Genomic DNA, 18,684 nt, shown 5'->3' on the forward strand with positions numbered 1-18,684 from the left:
TCTCTCTCTCTCTCTCTCTCTCTCTCTCTCTCTCTCTCTCTCTCTCTCTCTCTCTCTCTCTCTCTCTCTCTCTCTCTCTCTCTCTCTCTCTCTCTCTCTCTCTCTCTCTCTCTCTCTCTCTCTCTCTCTCTCTCTCTCTCTCTCTCTCTCTCTCTCTCTCTCTCTCTCTCTCTCTCTCTCTCTCTCTCTCTCTCTCTCTCTCTCTCGCCCCCCCCCCCACCCCGCTCTAGCGCTCTCGCTCCCCAACAACACACATCGCACTACCTCTCAGTCTTTCCTTCACACACACAAATCAGCAATTATATAATTTCTCAATTACAGTAACAATGCAGCTCAATAAATTGACGTACATTAACGCAGCGAACACTCATTTATAATTATTGGACACATTGTTAAATAGTTCAAAATAATACATCAAACAATGTGCCCACTCTGGTTTTGCGATATATGTAGATATCCAAATGATAAATGTAAGTGGGACAGTAAAGCTTGGGCATTTTTTTTAGGATATTGTTGGTCAATATGACATTGCGTACATTAGAATAGTGCCAAACGCAGACATATGATGCGTCACATTCCACGTGATACAACATTTGATGAACAATCCTTCTTTATTCTAGCAGTTGAGAGTGGCGTGCATGCACATATAAAATACATTTACATTTCCTTAACAAAGAAAAATATCGTCTATATCTCCCCTGAAAGATGACTTGACTGAATTAAAATATCCTACCGGAGGATTGGAGATCCCATCCTATTGGCTATTGAGCCGGAAGTCGCATCACGTGACATCGAAAATCAGCTGATCCTCCGTAGACATCTTTACGAGTCACGACTGCAGCGATTAATTCCATATTTCCGTTACCTCCAATTCCAGGTTATATATATTTCTTATTTCTTTCCCATCGTAACACACGATTTGATTGCCTTTTTTTTTACGTTCATTTATTCCGAAATTATTCTAAACAAGTGCATTTCTCGTAGGCCTAGCGGATCTTGACGGCTGCAACCATGGCGCTCAGCGATGCCGACGTACAGAAGCAGGTACGTTTCATTTTAACCTTCACGATTCATTAATGCGTCCTTCGCTATTTATACATTATCTTTATTTACTATTTATGTTGAAATGGCTGCTGGGTAACCTTCGTTTTCTGCTGTGTCTCATTATGCAACGCTGAACAAGGAGTGACATTGACACAGGGATAATATTATACATCTATTATTAATTACTTTACAAGGTCCATGTATCGTCATTTTTGCCATTCGGTTTTAGCACCGATATTGCATTACGTTAGATATTTTCCGAATAGGCAACAACATACACGATTAAACTGCACTGCAGATGGCCGTGGCGGGTTCCCCTGGTCACGTGATCGATGCCGATGCCTAAAAGGGACATTTGAATGAAGCATTGGATAACTGGTTACACACGTTGTTCCAAATAACCGCAACCACATTCAGAAAATGTAGCCCCACATCTAAAGTAGGTAATGGAGATGAGTTTGATGCATAGTGACAATTCTTAAACATGACAAATTCAACGCCAGGGTGTTAGTTACAGTCAAGGAATGCTCCCTAAAGAACATTGAATGGTCTTTAGGGAGTACATTTTTTAAAACTAGTTTTAATTAAAACAATTTTGACATCCCTGGAGAGATGTGCATCACCTTTGTAGCCTATATGATATACATCTGTGTGTGTGCGGGTGCGGGTGTGGGTGTGTGTGTATTGTGTGAATGTTTGCAATGAATGAAGGGAGAAATGATTTTTTTATGATTAATGAGGAACCTTACTGGAGTAGCTCTCCAATTTCGTTGTACTGAAAACCCAATGACAATAAAGGCATTATATTATATTATATTCTTTCATTGCACCTAAAAACATAAAAGCCTTGGTTTTGCGTCACCATTCAGGTTTAATGTGTCTCTGTTTCAGATCAAGCACATGATGGCCTTCATTGAACAGGAGGCCAATGAGAAGGCCGAGGAGATCGATGCCAAGGTACCGTAACATACAGTCCCATTTTCTGGACCAGACTAGATAATAACTTAGTATTTTTACCAAATGTCATTGTGCGCGTGTGTGTCCCCATGCAGGCAGAAGAGGAGTTCAACATCGAGAAGGGCCGGCTAGTGCAGACACAGCGGTTGAAGATCATGGAGTATTACGAGAAGAAGGAGAAGCAGATCGAGCAGCAGAAGAAAATGTGAGTAGCCAGTGAGTCACGTCTGGGCTGTGTCCTCAACTTCCTCTCTCCCAGGGCGGGGGGGGGGGGGGGCTGTGCCAGCATTGTCCCGTGATCAGTGACTTCCATAATTGTATTTAGTTCTCATCATCATTGAACAATTTAATTGTGCACTAGGTTGAGTCAGCGATGCCTGTGTATACCATTCAAAAAGCTTTATGCCATGACTATTGTTGTGAACAGTATAACATTATTTATCTTTAGTTATTATTATTTTTTTTTATAAATCTTTTTATTGGAGGATCAAGCATATTACATTTTACAGGAAGTAAGACAGTTCTCCAATTTAGTTATCTTTAGTTTTTGTACCTGATGGAAGTATGTTTTCTTTCCCTACGGGAGTTTTGTACTTTGTTAATGCATAATAGTAAAAAAAATATTTTTTTTATAAAAAATGATATATATATATATATATATATATTTCTATACATTGGTAGTCAAGGCGGGGCCCTATTGTTTCTAAGAAGGCCGCCTTAACCATACAGTGCCGGGGGAAATACTGGATCCCTTCTCATGAGTAGTGTGTGTGTTCCCCTTCCAGTCAGATGTCCAACCTGATGAACCAGGCCCGCCTCAAAGTACTCAAAGCGCGTGATGATATGATCTCGGTGAGTCCTCTGTCGTGACCGTGGAACAACACATTCCTCCCGACGCTCTCTCCCCGGCCGCCCACATCCAATGTGCAGCCCCTTCCTCACTCAGAACCTCGTGTCGGGGTGTTGTTTACTTCACTCGTGGTCCGTCGTGTGTCCTCAGGAAATGTTGAACGAGGCGCGTGAGCGGCTGGCCACCATCGCTAAGGACCCCGCCAGGTACCCGGCCCTGATGGACGGCCTCCTCCTACAGGTCTGTGGAGCCACCCCCGCGGCGCAGATGTGACCCCCTACAGCCCCTGTAGGGCCCCTATAGTGGCCCTACCGCCCTATAGGGGCCCTACAGCAGAGGCCCTACAGCATATAGGGGCCCTAGTAGGTCATGGCCTCTATAGGGCTGTAGGGCCGCTATAGGGCCTCTATATTGGCCCTACAGCAGAGGCCCTAGAGCTTATAGGGGCCCTACAGCAGAGGCCCTAGAGCCTATAGGGGCCCTATAGGGGCCCTAGAGCAGGGGTCACCAACACAGGGCCCGCGGGCACCAGCGGGCCCGCAGGCCTGTTCTGAAATAGCACTACTCATTCTTGAACAACTCTTTCCCACCTTTTTTAAGTCATTGTTGAGAATTATCGTGAGAAATCATTAACATGATCGGTGTCTTCACATAGACGAGTATCATTAATCATAATATATAACTAAAGGCAAACTGAGCAAATTTGTTACTTCAGAAGAGTGATTCAAACTGGGTGCCCTTCATATGACTCGGTACCCATGAAGGAGCTCTCAGGTTCAAAAAGGTTGGTGATCCCTGTTCTAGAGCCCCTATAGGGGCCCTACAGAGGCCCTAGAGTCTATAGGGGCCCTATAGGGGCCCTAGAGTCTTGAGCCCTACTGGTGTAGGGGGGTCCAAGACGCCATCAAGCTGCTACTTTTTGAAAAAACATCCTTGGATCACCACGCAACTAGTAGTTCTCGTCTTTGTCCTGATTACTAGAATGGTGAGTAGCACCAAGATGGAGGCTTTGAGCTTTTCGCCTTTGCGGGTGACATCATGTCAAACCTTCCTTTACCTGGAATTTAATCCTGTGGTTTTTTTTCATCAGGGATTCTTTCAACTTCTGGAGCCCAAAGTGACCATTCGCTGCCGCAAGCAGGACGTCCAAATGGTGCAGGTGGCTGAACTCATCTCTGACTGAGCTATGAAGCGCAAGCACTAAGCCATATCTTGGTTTGGGAGCATAATGAACTTGTTGCCGTGTTGTCGTGGTTTTTCTTTCCAGGCTTCCATTCAGAGGAGCATTCCTGCCTTCAAGGAAGCAGTGAAGATCAACCTGGAAGTCCGCATCGACCAGGACAACTACCTCTCCCCAGACATGTACGTCCTTGTACAAGTTGTCTTGTAACCGACAGGTTGCTAGTTCGATCCTTTGCAAAAGGTGTTGATGTGTCCCTGAGCAAGACACTTAACCCTGACTGCTCCCGACGAGCTGGCTGTCGCCTTGCATGGTTGACTCTGCCGTCAATGTGTGCATTAACCGATGTAAGTCGCTTTGGATAAAAGCGTCTACTAAATGCCCTGATTACCATTAAAATGGAAGAGTAACTATTACATAGATGTGAAGAAAGAGCTACACTGTTGTTTTTCATCAGTCATCATGGGAAAATAACATAAGAACCATAAAAAAAAAAAAAACGACCATAAAAAACAGTTGTTTTTCATGACGACCAATAAAAAACAGTTGTTTTTTATTGGTCGTCATGAAAAAAAACACAGGGGGTAATAAAAGACGACCAATAAAAGACGACCAATAAAAAACGACAGTTTTTTATTGGTCGTCTTTTATTGGTCGTCTTTTATTACCCCCTGTGTTTTTTTTCATGACGACCAATAAAAAACAGTTGTTTTTTATTGGTCGTCATGAAAAAAAACACAGGGGGTAATAAAAGACGACCAATAAAAGACGACCAATAAAAAACTGTCGTTTTTTATTGGTCGTCATGATAAACACATAAGGGGTAACACTGTTTTTTATTGGTCGTCATGAAAAAAAACACAGGGGGTAACACTGTTGGGTTTTTTTTGGTCAACATGAAAAAAACATAAGGGGTTCTTTTATACAAATGTCCGCACCCCCTCTCTGTAAAACGGCACAAAAACAATCAATTAGGGACGTTCAAGCACAAGAAACCTGAAGTTGTGTACAGTTTAAAACACTTAATGACATTCAGTGTAATTGGACAGTTGGTTCAGGAGCCCCCCTCATCACAAGAACAACCATTGATGCTTGGTTAGTCGCAATAGGGAAAATGAGATCAGTTCGTCACCGTCAGACTTACCTGATTTAGGGCCATTGAAGATTTTCAAGCTTTGTCTACACCTAAAAAAAGGTCTTTACGTTCGCTTGACCCGATGGTGACCCTTGAACTAGTGCCAGCCCTCGAATTAACTGTCTGTTTTTCAGACGCATTTAATTTGACAAAAATGGAGCTGGATTTTAATTATTTTATTTGCATGCTTTAGCATAGAGCTGAGAGAATATAACATTTCAAACCAAATCTTTGTATTTGTGGTATACAGGGCTCTTGGTATTTGGTATTTATACTCCTGCCTCTCTCTTCAGCTCCGGAGGTGTTGAGCTGTACAACGCCCGCGGGAACATCAAGGTGGCCAACACCCTGGAGAGCAGACTGGATCTCATGGCTCAGCAGGTACGTTCACTTTAAAAGGTGACGTATTAGTAGCCTGGCTAATGCCAGACCAAGCTCAATCGTAGATTGGACGTTGGTCTGGAGAGGCTGCTGTCATAATCTTCAGCACAAGGCGTGATCAACAATTAAAACGATTTTGTACGCAATTGGCTGCTTGCCGTCGCTTCCCTGTCGTCATTGTGTTAAACCAGCCAATAGCGTGCCAGGGGGAAAAGCCTGCTTGGTGATTGGCTTCCGCAAAAAAGTATCGGAAGCAGAAAGAAATGTATTGCTCTTCTCCAGAAGGAGATAGTATTTTTACTCTTAATTCTCTAATTTTCAATGTATTACTAATAACTATTTTGATAATAGGTGCAGAAATTACAATGTGCTGTTTCAAATTCGGCGTCACATTTTATTGTGATTCTCATCTATCCCAACGGTTTCCCGGTTTGCACATGCATGCGTTCGACAAGTACGGAAGCGATAGTTTCACGGGAGTGCGCCCACTCGTCGTGCCTGCCATGGCAGGAATCGAACACATGTCTCCAGAACAGATAGGTAACAGCTCTACCACCTGCGCCACAGAGGCACCAGCAATGATTTGGTGAGAGGTTATAATTGACTTTACAATTCACGTGACATCGGCTCAAAATATCCACTATGTTTGAGGAGAGTGTTGTTGGTGGGACTTGAACCCAGGTCTGCAGTGCTTGTGAATGTCAGGACACTCCGCTCGACCACAGACATGCTTGCAATTACGTGGTCGACGATAGATTTAACACGACATTGGTTCCTACATGACGTCAACTGTTAGTATAACTTCGGAGCTTCTCTCTCTGTGTGTCCCGGTGGTACACCGGAGATGGTCGATGCGCACAGCCTGAAACCATAATCTCGACTGAGATCTGGAGACATGGGTTCAGGTCCCGGCAACTGCACTCCCCCTGAAACTCCTAGGAGACAAGCAGGGAGACACTAATTTAACTTTATTAATTTTCGAACCTTTGACCAATAAGAGGTGCCTCGGCATTTGAGCTGTTACCTATCTGTTCTGGGGACATGTGTTTGTTTTCCTCCACGGTGGGTGGTGGGAACACATGTCTAGTGAAGGGATCCATACTCTCACACATTCATTTCGAATGACTGTCTGGGGGACTGGATGGCTGTGAATGAGTGCACTCATTCACAGCCATCCATTCCCCCAGACAATCATTCCCACTCACCCATTCATTCCGAATCACCGTCTGGGCAAATTGACTAACGTGAATTAAGTCATTCACAGAAATCAATTCACACAGACAGTTATTCTCAATCATCCGTTCACCGTACATTCATTCCCACAAAACCTGCCATGGCAGGAATCGAACACATGTCTCCAGAACATAGAGGTAACAGCTCTATCACCTGCGCCACAGAGGCACCAGAAAGGATTTGGTGGGAGGTTATATTTGACTTTACAATTCACGTGACATCGGTTCAAAATATCCAATATGTTTGCAGAGAGTGTTGTTGGTGGGACTTGAACCCAGGTCTGCAGTGCTTACGACCATCTTCTCTTAATAACGTGAAGACACTCCACTTGACCAGAGACATGCTAGTCATTACGAGGTCGAAGTTATATTTGACATGTTATGTTCACATGACATTGACGTCAACTAGAAGTATAACTTCCGAGCAGTAAGCTCTGTGCGTCTCGGTGGTGTACTGGAGGGAGTCGAAGTACAATTAACCTCATCTGCGTTCTGGAGACATGGGTTCAAGTCCCGGCATCCACACTCTCCTTGAAACTTGTAGGAGACATGTAGGGTGACAATAATTTAAGTTTATTAATTTTCGAACCTTTGACCAATAAGAGGTGCCTCGGCATTGGAGCTGTTACCTATCTGTTCTGGGGACATGTGTTTGATTTCTTCCACGGTGGTTGGTGGGAACACATGTCCAGTGAAGGGATCCATACTCTCACACATTCATTTCGAATGACTGTCTGGGGGACTGGATGGCTGTGAATGAGTGCACTCATTCACAGCCATCCATTCTCCCATACAGTCATTCCCACTCGCCCATTCATTCTGAATCTCCATCTGGGCAAATCGATTAATGTGAATTAAGTCATTCACAGAAATCAATTCACACAGACAGTTATTCACAATCATCCGTTCACCGTACATTCATTCCCACAAAACCAGCCATGGCAGGAATCGAACACATGTCTCCAGAACATACATGTAACAGCTCTATCACCTGCGCCACAGAGGCACCAGAAAGGATTTGGTGAGAGGTTATAATTGACTTTACAAATCACGTGACATTGGTTCAAAATATCCAATATGTTTGAAGAGAGTGTTGTTGGTGGGAACCCAGGTCTGCAGTGCTTGTGAATGTCAGGACACTCCACTCGACCACAGACATGCTAGCAATTACGTGGTCGACGATACATTTTACACTTCAATTCACATGACATTGGTTCCTATATGACGTAACCATAAGTATAACTTCGGAGCATTTCTCTCTCTGTGTGTCCCGGTGGTGTACCGGAGAGGGTTGATGCACACAACCTGAAACCCTAATCTTGACTGAGATCTGGTTTCAAGTCCCAGCAACCGCACCTTCTTTGAAACCTCTTGGGGAGAAGAAAACATTTTACATTTTTTCATTTTAAAACCTTTGACAATAAGAGGTGCCTAGGCAGGGGAGTTGTTTCCTATCTGTTCTGGGGATTTGTGTTTGTTTCTTCCACGGTGGTCGGTGGCAACATTTGTCTGGTATTTCTTATTCTTAGGCAATTATTAAACATCCACAATTGGCTTTCAGATGTATTGTGATGCAAGACCTTTTGCAGTTTTTTGTCTGGGTCAAGTCCCCCTAGTGTGAGGCGTTTCGGACCGTGCACTGGTGGATTCAGATGGCTGTTTTCCACTTCTCTCTGTGCATTATATAACAACGTGTTCCCGTTTACAGATGATGCCTGAAGTACGAGTGGCACTCTTCGGAAAGAACCCCAACCGCAAGTTCTTGGATTGAGCTGCTTTCAAGAAGTCTCCATTTTGTTTTATATTTTGTGGTGTAAAATATCCCATTCCTGTGTCGATAGAGTTATATTCCATTCAAATTCCAACTCAAGAGGAGACACATTTTTGTTCTGTGACGTATTGCTGTAATGTTTCTGTGCAACTACAAGTACGGGTTGGAAGCGCTAATGTAAGACCTGAGGTTTGAGCAGCGAAGAATAAGACGTGTATTGTGCTGACACTGCTTAGTAAAGGGACATTGTGATTGGTTGGATGTTTAACATTTCAGGCGCTGATTAGATCCTAAGAATTACATATTATTTTGCTTGCTTACAATTGGTCTATTATCCATTGGCCCCTCATTACAAATTGCAAAGAGCATTGTTTTACTTTATGTCTGCTCAGACCAATCACAGAGTGAATGAAGTACTAGAAAAAATATGACTATTTGGTGAAGTTAATTTATTGTATGTTACATTTATCGTACATTACATATGTGTATCGGATGTGTGGCTGTGGTTGCAGTGTGTGTATATCAGGACTCCAGAGGTGTGATTAAATTATAAGTGTATACGGTTGTTTGTTCTTGATTGTCTGTTATTGAAAATATGTAACAAAGTAAAAAAATATGATCAACTCCTACACTTCTCTTTTTTTTTAATGGGAAGCCCACTTATTGACTCAATGGGCGCTTGTTCCCAAATCAACGAGAAGTACTCCTCTTCTGTTTGGTAAAAGTGGCCATTCATGCTTCCTTTATTAGTAGACCACATGGTTTCTCGTCAGGAAGAAAATGCCGTGATTATCCAACGCCATGGGACAGCTCAGTTGCTGGCGTGGCTGGGCGGGGTAGTCTGCCGTGGACGGTTGATGAGCACGAGCAAGCTGAAACAAGACGCCGCAAGCCCATAATGTAAGGATAAACCACTTATTTCTATGTTTTTAGAGCGCTTGGTAAGTATGTGAGGAGTTGTTGCTTAAAATATCTGATCCTAGAAGAGACATCTGGCCCCATAGGCAGGTATTGGTGCTTGGTTTGTTTCAAATGTAGCTTGTTTAAAGCTAGGATCTCTTTGTATGAATATTTTTAAGAGCGTCAAGGATACACATTATATCAAAGTGCTACCTTTACTCTTCAGTCTTTTTAATCATCAGAGAAACTATTGATGGGTATGTTGCCTTTTTATCAATATTCTTAATACATAGGCTACAACATTACAACCACACCAAAACAACCAACTGTTGTTGTATATTTTAGAACAATATCTTGAATAAGATTGACATAATTATATCTTGTTTTTTTATATCTGTCTCCAAGTCAAAACAGGTTTTTTTTTAACCGCCCTTATCAAATCAATTCCCAGCCTGATCACTCAATGTTTTATGAGCCTGGTTATATTTGCACCAAATACTGGTAGCACTGTTAACATTTGTTGTTTTGCAGAATTAGGCCTCCAGAAGAAGAACCTGCCTGACATAAGCATCAAGGATTCAATTCAAATAAAATCACTGTCATATTGTTTTTCTCCCATAGCGCACAATGAAGAAAATGCTCCATTTATACCGAGTGTTAAAGGAGCCAACCTGCGCCCTCTAGTGGAACATGCGGTCATGGTCATTTAAGGACATGGTGCTCTCAGTGAGAAGAGGAGGAGGCCTCACCAACTGGGGGGTCCTGGTTCTCCTCGGCTGGGGGGCGGTGTGCCGTGCGGCCCCCGACCCCACCCAGAGGGACTCCCTCATCCGCCTGGAGACCTCGCGGCAGATCGGCGGCACGGTGACCCTGACACCCGCGGAGACGAAGATGGACGCCCGACTCCGTTGGATGAAACGGCGGGAGATGTCGCGGCCGGCGTTCCCCCCGGCGATGCACTTCTTCAAGGCCAAGCCGCTCATCGAGAAGAGTCCCATCTTCGCCCTGCTTCAGAAGATGCCCAAAGGTGATCTCAGTTTTTATTAAAGGTGACATATTATACCACCAGGTGTGAGTATTCACACCTGAGTATTATATCATCACCTGGTGATAGGGTTAGGGTTAGGGCTATCGCCAGGTGGTTTTATATCACCACCTGGTGATATAATATGTCACCTTTAAGCATTTTTTGCAACAAAACAATGATACGGAATAACAATACAAATACAACTGTTGGCACGACAGCATTCTTTAGTCCGTGTCACAAATGTTACATGTCACAGAGGTCATATACAACCCAAAGCAATCAGGATTATAAAGATACCATCCCCTTATTTCAGCAAATACATATTCCAGATTGTCCATCTTGCAATCCCAAAGGTGATCTTGCATGGCTGCTGTTTGGCCGTCATGGCAGCTCAGGGGTAAAGGTCTGACCCCTAAAATCTGAAGTTCATCGATCCAAGACCTCATTATGGCGGCAGAAGCTCAGGTGGTAGAGCGGGTTGTCTGGTAACCGCAAGGTTGCTAGTTCGATCCCCGGCTCCTCCTAGCTCAGTGTCGAGGTGTCCCTGAGCGAGACGCCCCACCCTGACTGCTCCCGACGAGCTGGCTGTCGCCTTGCAGGGCTGACGGTGCCGTCGGTGTGCGAATGGGTGATTGTGAGGCGAATATTGTAAAGCGCTTTGGGTGGCCTCTGGTTACAAGAAAGCACTACATCATTTCAGTCTATTTACCGTTGTCGTTCCTACCTCGGCTATGTGTAGGCGGGGCGCTGCACATCCACAGCTCCACTCTGGTGTCCGTGGATTGGCTGGTGAGCAACGTCACCTACAGACCCCACTGCTACATCTGCTTCACCAGCGACCGATCCGTGCGCTTTGTGTTTTCCGCCGGCTACCCCTGGCTCACCTGGGACTGCTCCTACTGGTATCTGCTGGAGACCCTGCGGGCCAAGATGGGAGACCCTGCAGCCTTTGACAACAGGTTGATACCAAAGCTCTTAGCTGTCATCCGGCTTGGCCGGCATTGATGTAGAAATGTAAAAATGCTAATGTTGTTAATCTGAATCGTCTCATGGATCGGCAGTAAAATATAATAGATAATTTCCCTCACTAATAGCCGACCAATGGCTATGGCATTCATAAGAGTACACTTAATTACAGCTATAAATCTTAACTGCAGCATCTTTAAGAAGTCACATGAAAAACCTTAATAAGTCAAATTGAGTTTGTTGGATTTCGACCAGTCTGATCCAGAACCTCACCATGTTCACTGAGGAACCCGACCTGGCGTACCCCAGCCAGGACGTCGCCTGGGAGAAGTTTGAGAAGAAGTTTGTGGTGGCGTCGGGTCTGATCACCCACGCGCCTGTACTGAGGGACTACCTGTACCAGGGGCTGGAGGAGCTCCGCAGGGACAACATCATGTACCTGGAGCTCCGGAGCGGGCTGGCCAGGGTATGAGAACGACAACTCCACACCACTTGTAGATCGGTTTGCTTTGTCTCCCTCTATAGGTGAGACACTGCCATTACATGCGGATTAAACTCGGAATTGGCTGAAACGGTTCCCTGCTGATGAAGCGCTGATGCAAGGCAGGAAGACTTTCAGTTCAGTCACTTTCCGTTAATTGAAAGGGAACTGACAGGGCTTTTACAGTAAATGCTTGAAAAAGAAAAAGTGGTTGTCAGGGATTTGGTGTGCCTTAATCACACTTGGAAAAAAAAATCACGGGCTGTTGTGGAACCTTTTGTTAAATTGGTCAATCAATATATTGAATCCAATCTAATCCAGTTTTGATCAACCAGATGGGACCTACTGCATGTTTTACTTGCGACACTATTGGCCCAGAATAGCGAGGACAATTAATAACAACTATCTATAATACCCTCCCCAATACACACTGTTACATATTCTGTCAATTGTTTTTTGTTTTAAAGTCGCCTGATGTTGCCTCTCTCTGCTGTAGACGTATGAGCTGGACGGGAGTCGTCACGATAAACTCTGGTACCTGAAGACGTTTCAGGAAGCGACGCAACAGTTTGTGGAAGATCACCCAGACTTCCTGGGAACTCGCATCATCATCACCGTCCACAGGTAGGCTACAGGTAGGCTGCTAAATATACCCAGTGATGGCCACCAGTCTGTGGGTGGCCGGCTAAAGAATTGCTTCATTTAAAATAAATTATAATTTAATGCACCAAACTAAAGAGAATAATAGCATCAAGTCTTAAGTCAAAGATACAGTTCACTGTATTGTACTTCCTTTTAATCTACACACTTAATCAAGTGTACAGATTGTACTCAATGTATTTTGTTTAATGTTCCTCAGACTGTATTCTGGAGATACCTCAGGCTAGTTATACATCACAGAAGACTGGCCAAAGATGAACAAATAGCTAAACAACAGCTACATTTATCTTATTAAACCAATGAGCTATGTTATGTCATCACACATGGCCTTAGTATGATGATGTTTAGTTTTTCTCCACCAGGGGCCCGTTTCAGAAAGCAGGTTCAACAAACTAAGTTAAAACCTTAACTCTAGGTTGACCAACTCTGAGCTGTAAAACTCTGAATTTTCGGTTTCAGAACAGGTGATAACGCTTAGTTCAATCAACTCTGAGTCAAGGTAACTCTGAGTGAGGCTCGTGCATGAGGATATAAAAAGCCCTCATCAATGGAACACAGATAACATGATTCACCATGGCAACAAGTACTAACAAGCCTCGATCCTCCTACTTCTCCCCAGCGGAGTTGCAAATCTTAATGACTGCATATGCGGAAAGCGAGCATATCTTTTTACTAAAAAGCAATACTATGGCAGCAGCCAAAAAGCGGGAGCTCGCGTGGAAAAAAATAGCTGACCGAGTCAGAGTACTTGAGAAAAATAAAAAAAAAATTCTCTTGAATGTTCCACTTATTCAACAATTATATTCCATATGTGTGTTTGTGCGCACAGGTGCAACCCAACAGGCCCCAAACGGACTTGGCTGCAACTAAAAATGAAATATAAAAATGTAGTTCAAACAGATAAGGTATAATTTAAGTACAAGCAATTGTGATGTTGTTTAGCCTGCCCTCATTAAACAGCATTTAGTGGCTGCATTCAACATGTGATAGATATATTTAAGTAATTAGGGAAATCTGCTAAACAAAGAAAAATCCCAACACTGACAGTATTTAAAATTGTCTATATGAAAGCAACACCTAAATGCCTTTTATACATACAAGTCTCCAAATTTGTGTTTTCTGGTTATCTTAAAATTTGACCTCCATTATAGCCAACAGAAAAAAGGCAGAGTCAGTTAGAAATGATTGAAGCATATCATGTCTCTAACAGCTCTTCCATCTCGTGCATCAGCAGGAGGGTCAGGATTATTATCTGGATCATTCGGGGAAAGAGTAGGACATTGTTCTTCTCTAATAGTGGCAATGTTGTGGAGAACCAAACATGCCACTATAATGTCACAAGCCCTTTCCGGGGTGACCCTGAGCCTACGAAGGCACTGGAACCGGGCCTTGAGTATGCCGATGGTCATCTCCACTCTGGCTCGTGTCCTGCAGTGAGCCAAGTTGTAGTGTTGCTGTGGGCAAGGGTCAGGGTCAGGGTAAACGGTCAGCAGATAGCGCTGGCAGGGGTACCCTCTGTCTCCGAGTAGATAACCATCAAACTCTCCTATGATAATGTAAGATACACTTTATTGTTTCAGTTGCAATAGGAGGAAACACAATATTGATCATAGGATACAACTATTTACTGGATATATAAACTATATATATAAACTCACCACGGGCAAATCTGGCACTCAGTGTAGACTCACGAAACATTCGTGAGTCATACACAGACCCAGGCCACTTCGCTTCCACATTATTTATCATGTGGGCTGCGTCACATATGATCTTCACAGTGGAGAACAGTAATTAGCTGTATAGTGAAGCATATTTCATTTGGAATGTTAAAGGCTACTATTTAGGCCTACCTGTACATTAATGCTGTGGACAGATTTCCTATTCACATAATCTCCTTCATTTATTGAAGGAGCTATGATAGGAATGTGAGTGCCATCTATGCAGCCAATCACACCTGGAAACCCTAAAATATATCAAATTGACTGATTAGTGCTTCAAGTCTCAAAGCTTTATGACATAAATGAATCACCGCTTAGACTGATGCCTGCAATTCTGTGGAACTCTTCTTTGAGAAGTCTGGTGGGTCTGTTACTTGGGAACACTACAAACGTGCATAGTAGCCGTTTCGTCACATTTCGGACAGCCCGACAGACAGTTTCCTTGGACACATGCTCTGCATCACCGACGTTATACAAAAAACTGCCGTTGGCAAAAAAACAAAGTGCAATACAAAGAATTGGCTCGGAACTGAGCGTGTCCACGATTTGTCATGTGGGCGATGTGAGGGCTGGGAATATTGTTTATATAAATGATTGATGATGCAGAGAAACGGAAACGCTCAAACAGATGTCTACTCATCAGGGAATGATAAAACATCCAAGTATCTGCGCCTCGACAGCAACTGGCTCTTCAATAAAAGGACACGCCATGTCTGCCACTGCCTTCAGTCTGCAGGCTTCAACTTAAGAGCAGGAGAAACTCGGGGTTAGTTGAAGAAAACCTGCCAGCGAGCAGGTTAGGTTATGTTGCCAGGGTAACTGACTCAGAGTAAAGCTGAACTGGCTTTGTGAAACTGAAAAACCAGAGTTTCCCTCATCTCAGGGTTAACTAACTCAGAGTTTTCACTAAACCTGCTTTCTGAAACGGGCCCCAGGTCTCTGAGTGTGTCTCTGTTGTGATCTCACACATGGGGCCAGTATGATGATGTTTGGTTTGTCTCTGGCCACCAGGTCTCTGAGTGTCTCTCGGGTCAAGGCTGCCGTGATGGAAGCCATCCAAATGCAGAGCGATTTCCCGGATGTGGTCGCAGGGTTTGACTTGGTGAGATCCCCGCGTCCCTCCACTCGTCCCATACCTTCACTAGTTTACCCCAGACTAGTCAACTAAGGGCAGGCATACACTACGATCCGAATCAACAAGCCCGGATAATTGCATTCGTCCCGATCCAGTTTGCTACATCACGATTGTGTTTTGATATTGTGGTCGGAGATCTTGTCGTGTGAGCGTTACACAGAGTCCAATCGTACCACTATCCAATAATAATTAATTATCCGAACATGGGCTAGCATGAATCGAAATAAAACAAGATGGCCCCCGACAAGCAGACTAAATAGGGGGCGTGGTTTGAAGGTCGGCCGGGAGGACCGCGGGAGGAACCTGTGGTACTTCAAGGACGCTCTGTTACTGCCGGCCAACCTGGGACTGGTTCTGCCGTACTTCTTCCACGCAGGGGAGACAGGTTGGTCCTTTGTGCTTTCTCCAAGTCCATGTTTAGGTGTTAAAGGGGACATATTATACCACCAGGTGCGAGTTTGATTAGCCGTTACAAGCCGTTTTGAAAATCTGCCTCTTCTGACATCACAAGTGGGCGTGTCCACCTAGTTGTGTGACGGATAGACGAGCAACGTTTGCTACAGTCCACCGGGTAGGCTGGTAGACTGATCTATCCAGCACACATCTAGGTGGACAAGCCCACTTGTGATGTCAGAAGAGGCAGATTTGTAACGGCTAATCATACTCACACCTCGGGGCATAATATGTCCTCTTAAAGATCAAATAAGACATCCCTCTCTGCAGCAGACAGTAGGGGACAGTAATAGGAATTCAAAAGATGCATAAGCAAACAACAAAACCTTTTGGTGGGTCATGTGCCCCCCAAGGCCCCCCTGTGGTCAAGCCCCCTGACGTTGAATATCATGAATGCATTCATAGAGTCGATTCTTACCGTACATTCGTACATCTGCGTGTACATGTAGATGAGGAAGGCACCGATGTGGACGAGAACATCCTGGACGCCCTGCTGCTGAACACCACCCGCATCGGCCACGGCTACGCCCTGCCCCACCACCCCCTCGCCAAGGAGCTGGCCAGGGCAGGCAACGTGGCGGTGGAGCTGTGTCCGATCTCCAACCAGGTCAGCTCAAACCCCACCACCACATTCAGTGACAGTCCCGTGCAAAGGCTTAGTTATGTTTCCACATCGACGCAACGCAAGGGGCTTTACAGACCCCATATGTCCGCCGCAAGGGCCGGACGTGCGACTCCCAAAAATGTTAACCTTCCGTCGAGGCGACGCAGCAGCAAAGGCTGTGATTGGTCCGCTCACTAAAAACCCGACGCAGAACCCAAACCGGTTCACGACTGCGTCGACTGTAGGTCACGCATACGACACCGCGAGGTGGATGAGCTGTAGTGTGTTTCCTCTGCCTATTCAGGCAAGAGTTCAACATCCAAACCCTGGTGGAGCCGGGCTTTAAAGCCTGCATTGTACCAGGATAGAGTTCAACCTTCAGTAAACCATAATGATCAACCCCTAAATCAAACCAATATAGTGGCGACTATCTTTGATTTCACTACAACCGACTGGGCATTACAGCAACCTCTGATGGCGTGGGTGTTAGTTGGGTTCTATGCTGTTATGACTCATAAAAGATCAGGCATAAAAAGACGCACGTAGTCATGAAGAAACAAAGAACCCATGCTTACGTGCAAATGTTGTTCTGTGATCCTCATCAGAAGGGGCGTTGAATACATCAATTCAGCGCTTTGCAAATGTCTTCAACCTCCCTGCCTGAATGAATGTCGGTGCATTGTGTCCCGGGGTGTGTTCTCTAGGTGCTGAGGCTGGTGTCGGACCTGCGGAACCACCCCGCGGCGGTGCTGATGTCCGAGGGCCATCCCCTGGTCATCAGCTCCGACGATCCCTCACTCTTCGGCAACGCCGGCCTCTCCTACGACTTCTACCAAGCCTTCGTGGGGATCGGAGGCTTGAAGGCCAACCTGGGGACTCTCAAGGAGCTGGCCGCCAATTCTATCAAGTGGGACATTTTGGTGATTCAGTCCAAGTAATGCTTAGAATGCTATAAAGAGTCTGTGCTGAGACTTGAAAAATGCAGCATTATAAATAATATACACAAAAGTGAAGTCTACGCAACTTGATTTGCATACAACTCCACATAAAAGTGATAACGACCAATTTAATAATAAACTTTCGCCAACTTAGTTGTTGGTAATTCGTTTTATGTGTATGGACCCTAGTCATGCCACTGTAGAGGTTTGGTGGTATTTGTAATGTTGTTGTGCATGTCATAGTGTTGCATTGACTTGATATGAGGTTACATTATGGTACAGTCCGTTGCCCCAGGGTGGAACTCACATAGTGTCGTCAAATGCTGTTTCACAACGTTAATCCACTTTAAGTACATGACGTGTTCTTACATTGCTCATTACACAGCCCCTTCGATTTGTGATGAAATGATAACGGGACAGTAATGAAAGGTGGAGCAGGTTTGATCGTTAATTAACCGTATTGCAGTGTTTCAGTTTCTGCTTTCCCACAACCTGAGTGGAGCTTAATATAACCATCAGCTGTGCCCCCCCCCCTACAGATACAGCTCCCTGCCCCCCCACCTGAAGGAGGCGGGTTTGCTGCACTGGAGGGAGAAGTGGGACACGTTCATCTCCTCAAATGGAAACCAAAGCCGGACCACAAAGGGATTTGTTTAACCTGACTACTGTTTGTAACTCAAATATGAGGAGATCAAAGCACACCGTACAAGCTCCTTTAGCTTTCAGATTAATGGAAGATTACAAATATGAAGGCACGTACCTTAAGTTCAAATGATCACGTGAACAAACAGCTTACTGGTGAGGTGCAGCATTTTTTATTGTTATTTGCCAATGGTATTACAATAAACTGTCAATGTTAAGTTCAATGAATGAATTAGTTTCCCAAGAACATAATCATCATCTTTGTTATTTATGAGTGTTTATTCTGCTTGTTGGTACTCCAAATTAAAAAGACTTTGGGAAACCACTAGGTAAGTGTGGCGGCTATTCGTTCATTTGAACACAGTTCCTATGTTCAGCATAAGACAAAATGGTGAGTCCAGAGTCACATGTTTTATGACTCACAACTTGGCAAAAATTACTTTTGCCTGGCCGTTTATACTTTGTAAACCCCAGGGGTTTAATCAAACCCTTAATCAAAACAATGTGGTGGAGACAAGAGCTGCCAACTCTCACGGTTTCACCGTGTGACACACTCTTTTGCCTCATTTTTTTGAGACGCGTTCGTTCCTTTCCAAACTACCCGACGATA

General features: G+C 44.5%; 2 protein-coding genes across 3 annotated transcripts; both read left to right on the plus strand.

The window, feature by feature from the left end:
* Positions 1–750: 750 nt before the first annotated feature.
* Positions 751–9,179, plus strand: atp6v1e1b (ATPase H+ transporting V1 subunit E1b). Its single transcript, XM_030341357.1, has 10 exons — positions 751–877; positions 985–1,044; positions 1,936–2,001; positions 2,097–2,206; positions 2,787–2,853; positions 3,002–3,091; positions 3,942–4,010; positions 4,119–4,213; positions 5,460–5,547; positions 8,488–9,179. Exons 2-10 carry the CDS (start codon positions 1,012–1,014, stop codon positions 8,548–8,550), a joined length of 681 nt encoding a protein of 226 aa, XP_030197217.1. The 5' UTR covers positions 751–877; positions 985–1,011; the 3' UTR covers positions 8,551–9,179.
* A 102-nt stretch (positions 9,180–9,281) lies between these two features.
* On the plus strand, positions 9,282–18,404 carry ada2b (adenosine deaminase 2b). Of its 2 annotated transcripts, none has more exons than XM_030341336.1 (10): positions 9,282–9,450; positions 10,072–10,477; positions 11,217–11,436; positions 11,699–11,909; positions 12,421–12,548; positions 15,314–15,404; positions 15,714–15,822; positions 16,340–16,497; positions 17,199–17,428; positions 17,972–18,404. In XM_030341336.1, the coding sequence occupies exons 2-10, from the start codon at positions 10,141–10,143 to the stop codon at positions 18,087–18,089; spliced, it is 1,602 nt and encodes a 533-aa protein (XP_030197196.1). In that variant the 5' UTR covers positions 9,282–9,450; positions 10,072–10,140; the 3' UTR covers positions 18,090–18,404. The 2 variants fall into 2 exon arrangements, with proteins under 2 accessions (XP_030197196.1, XP_030197198.1); XM_030341338.1 differs by having other exon boundaries at positions 9,283–9,450; positions 17,199–17,401.
* Positions 18,405–18,684: the final 280 nt, after the last annotated feature.

The sequence above is a fragment of the Gadus morhua genome, chromosome 19, assembly GCF_902167405.1.
Source record: "Gadus morhua chromosome 19, gadMor3.0, whole genome shotgun sequence".
Classification (NCBI taxonomy): Eukaryota; Metazoa; Chordata; class Actinopteri; order Gadiformes; family Gadidae; genus Gadus; species Gadus morhua.

Coding starts and splice junctions, on each gene's coding strand:
- atp6v1e1b (XM_030341357.1), top strand. CDS start 1,012: ATGGCGCTCAGCGATGCCGACGTACAGAAGCAG. Junction 2,002..2,096: donor CCGAGGAGATCGATGCCAAG/GTACCGTAACAT, acceptor GTCCCCATGCAG/GCAGAAGAGGAGTTCAACAT. Junction 4,011..4,118: donor AGGACGTCCAAATGGTGCAG/GTGGCTGAACTC, acceptor TTTTCTTTCCAG/GCTTCCATTCAGAGGAGCAT.
- ada2b (XM_030341336.1), top strand. CDS start 10,141: ATGCGGTCATGGTCATTTAAGGACATGGTGCTCTCAGTGAGAAGAGGA. Junction 11,437..11,698: donor CCTGCAGCCTTTGACAACAG/GTTGATACCAAA, acceptor GATTTCGACCAG/TCTGATCCAGAACCTCACCA. Junction 16,498..17,198: donor TGTGTCCGATCTCCAACCAG/GTCAGCTCAAAC, acceptor TGTGTTCTCTAG/GTGCTGAGGCTGGTGTCGGA.